Below are 5,000 nucleotides of genomic sequence, written 5' to 3'. Positions count from 1 at the left end.
GAGGGCCGAAGGGCCTGTTCTGCGCTGTATTGTTCTATGTTCTATGTGTGGTCTGGAGTCACGTACGGACGCAGCACTGTAACGTCCCTTCCCACTCGGATATTGGTGACCCCGAATGTGTCGTTAACAATGAATACTGGCTCGCTTTTTAATGAATTCAAATCCCCCCACGTGTCCCAGATTGTGTTATCTGGATTATTAGCCGAGTGAATATTCCCACTGTACCCTCAGCACGAACTCTTCGACCCCTGACACCCTTCACTTGGTCAAGAGTCCATTTCTGTCGGCCTTGGTGACCCAGTCTCCAAGGTGGGGGAAGGGACATTCCAAAGACCCCTGGTTTTCAAACTACGTGGGCCAAAATCCCCCTCAGCATCTGCCCTGACAAACCATCACTCCCCCCCCCCCTTTCAGCAGTCTGAGCCCTGAAGACATTGTGTCCACAGTTTCAATGTGGCACCTTCTGCAAAATCCACTTAAATACAGCACAACCTCGATTATCCGAACATCAATTATCCGAACATCAATTATCCGAACTTCGGATTGTCTGAGCAAGATCACAAGGGCCCACAAAAACGGCATTCGACAACTCAGCGTTCAGTTATTGGTTAAACGGCATTATGGCTGCGGTAGATAACCGAGAAATGTTCGATAATCGGCCCTCAAGTTACCACTTGTTTACCATAGGTCAGTTATTGGTTAAACGGCGTGCATTGCCGGATAACCGAGAAATGTTCGGAAAACCGGCACTCATAAACCACTGCTGGTTTACAATCAGGTTGATTATTCGAACAATCCGTTATCCGAACAGACGCCTGTCTTGTTTGGATAATCAGGGTGCTACGGTAAAATGTAAGGTCGACACATTTAAAGGGAGGGGAGTAGCTTGAGTGAATATTTCTCACATGAAGGCAGAGGAGAAATTATTTAGGTCTACCCTAGGTTCCCCTGTATCCAAAATGTTTGTTACATTCTCAAAGAACTCCATGAAATGAGTCAAGCATCATAACATCAAGGTTGTATGCAGTTTACCTGACATTAATGACCCAAATTCCTAACCAGTCCCTTCTTCATCTTCTACTTCTGGTTTGTAATTTGTAAGACTTGTTGACCTTATATGTGAAGAAAAGCGCTAACAATTTGGTCAAAGTCACTGCCATTTCCTCTACTCCATAATAGTTTCTCTGCTGCCTCCGCAAGATAAATCTTCACTTTAGCTACTCTCCTACTTTTAAATGTACAGACCGCGTATTCTCAAAAAAACACTGCCTTCCCATGCCCCATGATGGTTTCTCTGCTGCCTTCGCAAGACAAATCTTCACTTTAGCTACTCTCCTACTTTTAAATGTACAGATCGCGTATTCTCAAAAAACACTGCCTTCCCTTGCCCCATGATGGTTTCTCTGCTGCCTCCGCAAGACAAATCTTCACTTTAGCTACTCTCCTCCTTTTAAATGTACAGACCGCATATTCTCAAAAAACACTGCCTTCCCTTGCCCCATGATGGTTTCTCTGCTGCCTTCGCAAGACAAATCTTCACTTTAGCTACTCTCCTACTTTTAAATGTAAAGACCGTGTATTCTCAAAACACTGCCTTCCCATGCCCATGATAGTTTCTCTGCTGCCTTCGCAAGACAAATCTTCACTTTAGCTACTCTCCTCCTTTTAAATGTACAGACCGCATATTCTCAAAAAACACTGCCTTCCCATGCCCCATGATAGTTTCTCTGCTGCCTTCGCAAGACAAATCTTCACTTTAGCTACTCTCCTACTTTTAAATGTACAGACCGCATATTCTCAAAAAACACTGCCTTCCCATGCCCCATGATAGTTTCTCTGCTGCCTTCGCAAGACAAATCTTCGCTTTAGCTACTCTCCTCCTTTTAAATATATAGACCTTTTATTCTTCCATCGGAGGGAAGTATCACTGGCTCTGCTAGCATTTCTTAATTGCCCCTTGAGAAGGTGATAGTGAGCTGTCTTCTTGGAATCTATATGTTGGACATAGACCCACAATACCTTAAGGGAGGGAGTCCAGGGTTTTGAAGCGAATGGTGATACCTTTCCAAGTCGGGATGGTGAATAATTTGATTTGGAAGGAAACTTGCAGAGGTGGTGTCCCTGTGTGCAACCAACAGACAAGATTCTGTCTTGTTGGGGATGGCTATTGTGTGGCAAAGGAACTGCTGGCTGTTTGTCATCTAAGCTGTTCCAAGCCTTGTTTGTTACCTCTTTTATCTTTCTGATGTGAGCGATTCCCATGAAAGCATAGAACGTAGCAAAATACAGCACAGGGACGGCCCTTCAGCCCACCAATGCTGTACTGAACATGGCCCCAAGTTAAACCCCTCCCTTCTGCCTGCCCTTGGTCCATATCCCTCCCTTCCTTCCTCCCATGTGTTATCTAAAAGCCCCTTAAACCCCCCTCCCACCCGATTGTATCTGCTCCACCACCACCCCTGGCAGCAGGTTCCAGACTCCTGCCTCACTCTGTGTAAAACCCTGCCCCTCACGCCTCCTTTAGACTTTCCCCCTCTCCCCTTAAATACACCCCCCCACCCCCTAGTTTTAGACATTTCGACTCTGGGACAGACTTCTGACCGTCAGCCCTATCTATGAATCTCAGAATGTTATCGGCTCTATCAAGTCTCCCCTCAGCCTCTGACGCTCCAGAGATAACCACCTGAGTTTTCCGAGCCTCTCCTTATAGCTCATACCCTCTAATCCAGGCAGCATCCTGGTAAAGCTCTGCAGGCCCCCTCCCCAAAGCCTCCACATCCCTCCTGTAATGTGCTGACCAGAAGTGAACGCGATACTCTAACCAAAGTCTTAGAAGCTGCAACATGACCCCTGACCCTTTGCCCAGTTTCCCCCAGACCAATAAAGACAAGCGTCCCATCCACCTTCGTCCCCACCCTATCGACCAGCGTGGCCACTGTCAGGGTCTGATGGACTGAACCCTGAGATCCCTCAGTACATCAACGTGGTTCAGGGGTCAGCCCCTAACCAGACACGTTTCCTGAACATTTGATCTCCCAAAGTGCAGCACCTCACACTTACCGGGGTTAAACCCCACCTGCCATTCCTCCGCACATATCTGCAACTCAGCTCTATCCTGCTGAACCATTTGATGTCCTTCTGCGCTATCCGCAACTCTCCTGATCTCTGTATGGTCTGTACTAACTCACTCATCTTTATTTTCATCCAAGGCAATAATATATATATATAGAACATAGAGCAATACTCATGTTCTATGTTCTGTGTTCTATACAGCGCAGAACAGGCCCTTCGGCCCTCGATTTTGTGCCGACTGTGAACTATTCTCAGCTCGTCCCCTGCACTATCCCAAACTCATCCATCTGCTTATCCAAGGATTGTTTAAATCTCCCTAATGTGGCTGAGTTGACTACATTAGCAGGTAGGGCATTCCACACCCTTACCACTCTCCGTGTAAAGACAGTTGGTTTAGCTCGGCGGGCTGGATTGCTGGTTTTACATGAGCAGTGTGGGTTCCATTCCCCTGCCTGGGTCTGGTCACCCTCAGGTGAAATCACCCCCAGTCGACTCTCTCTGACGAGAGAGCGGCCTGTTATGGGTTGGAAATACATGGTGACAACAGCACATCAGAAACTGTGGAGGCCCCAGTCTAGGCTCCCTGCCGACACCACCCCGTCTCAGGGCACGCCAATTCTAAAAGTCCCATGCGTCTCAATCTCCTGGCTGAGGTTTCTTTGCCAAATGAACTCCCTTTGAGGTGGGAGTTTTAAACTGAGATTTTTCTTTAATCACAGCTCTTCACGGTGTCATGGAGACCCACCGGCATGGAATGGATGCCTACAGGGGGAGATGACCAGGTGAGTATTGGGACGCAAAGGTCCACGGTCACGCCAGAGTCATCTCAGCCAGATCAGGCAGCAGAACAGACAATGATTTAAATGACGAATAACTGCAGCGTGCCGAGAGAGAAATGGTGCCCTTGTGCATCAATCACAAGCATTTGGTTTGCAGCAGATTAAGAGGGAAAATGGAACCCGTCCTTCATCGCGAGAGGGACGGAGTTTAAAAACAGGAGGTTAGGCTGCAGCTGTACAGGGAGCTGGGGAGGCCACACCTGGGAGTAACTGTGTACAGGTTCGGTCTCCCCTCCTTGAGAAAGGATGTACTGGGCCCTGGAGGGGGGAGGGGGTGGTGCACAGGGCGGGGGTTACTCCGGAGTGGACACGGTTACCTTGGGAGGAGAGATTGAGGAGACTGGGACTACACTCACCCGAGGGAGGGGTCTTTATAAAATGACGAAGGGCCTGGATGAGATCGAAGCAGGGAGGTTGTTCCCACCGAGGGTGAACCTAGAACGGGGTGGGGGGGGAGGGGGGGGGGGTGGGGGGGGAGTACCTTCAAAATAAGAGGGGGAGGGAGCAGATTTCAGACTGAGCTGAGGGGGGAAGCTCTTCACCCAGAGGGCTGTGAATCTTGTGGGATCCCCCCCGCCCAGATGAGGTCACCTTGTGGAACGTCTTTAAGGCAGAGATAGATTTGGGAACAGTATCGGGACGAAGGGGTTACGGTGAGAGGGCGGGTGAGTGGAGCTGAGTCCACCATGAGGATCAGCCATGATGTCACTGACTGGGAGAGCAGGATCGATGGGCCAGATGGCCTCCTCCCAGACCTCTTTCTGGTGTGTCCGTGGAGCTTGCTGTGCACACTTGGAAAGCTACATTGCACATTCCAAGCTGTCCCAGTGCTCACTGGGAAGGGACACGTTGGGATGCGGGGTGCTTTCCAAACAGTACTGACGTCTGTCAAACCATCTCATCCCATCTCTCTCTCTCTCTCTGTCTCCCTCCATCTCTCCTCTATCTCTCTCTCCCTCTCCCTCCCCCTCTCTCTCCCTCTCCCTCTCTCTCTCTCTCCCTCCCCCTCTCTCTCTCCCTCTCCCCTCTCTCCCTCTCCCTCTCCCTCTCCCTCCCCTCTATCTCCCTCTCCCTCTCTCTCCTCTCCCT

At 49.5% G+C, this 5,000-nt stretch overlaps 1 protein-coding gene across 2 annotated transcripts in view; it reads left to right on the top strand.

Moving 5' to 3' along the window:
* Positions 1–5,000, top strand: part of LOC148135301 (uncharacterized) — a 30,531-nt gene that overhangs the window by 14,206 nt on the left and 11,325 nt on the right. The window contains exon 7 of one of the 2 annotated variants that reach the window (XM_087985051.1): positions 3,792–3,854. The exons of the other annotated variant lie outside the window; for it this stretch is intronic. Within the exon in view, the coding sequence (XP_087841177.1) occupies positions 3,792–3,854 (63 nt within the window). The remainder of the gene's footprint in view (positions 1–3,791; positions 3,855–5,000) is intronic. 2 annotated transcript variants of the gene reach the window in all.

This window comes from Chiloscyllium plagiosum, unplaced genomic scaffold, assembly GCF_037043375.1.
Source record: "Chiloscyllium plagiosum isolate Xiang-an unplaced genomic scaffold, Cpla_swu_hap1 HiC_scaffold_50, whole genome shotgun sequence".
In the NCBI taxonomy this organism is placed as follows: domain Eukaryota; kingdom Metazoa; phylum Chordata; class Chondrichthyes; order Orectolobiformes; family Hemiscylliidae; genus Chiloscyllium; species Chiloscyllium plagiosum.
Note: the sequence above shows the minus strand (reverse complement) of the source record. Positions and strands in the feature narration are given on the sequence as shown.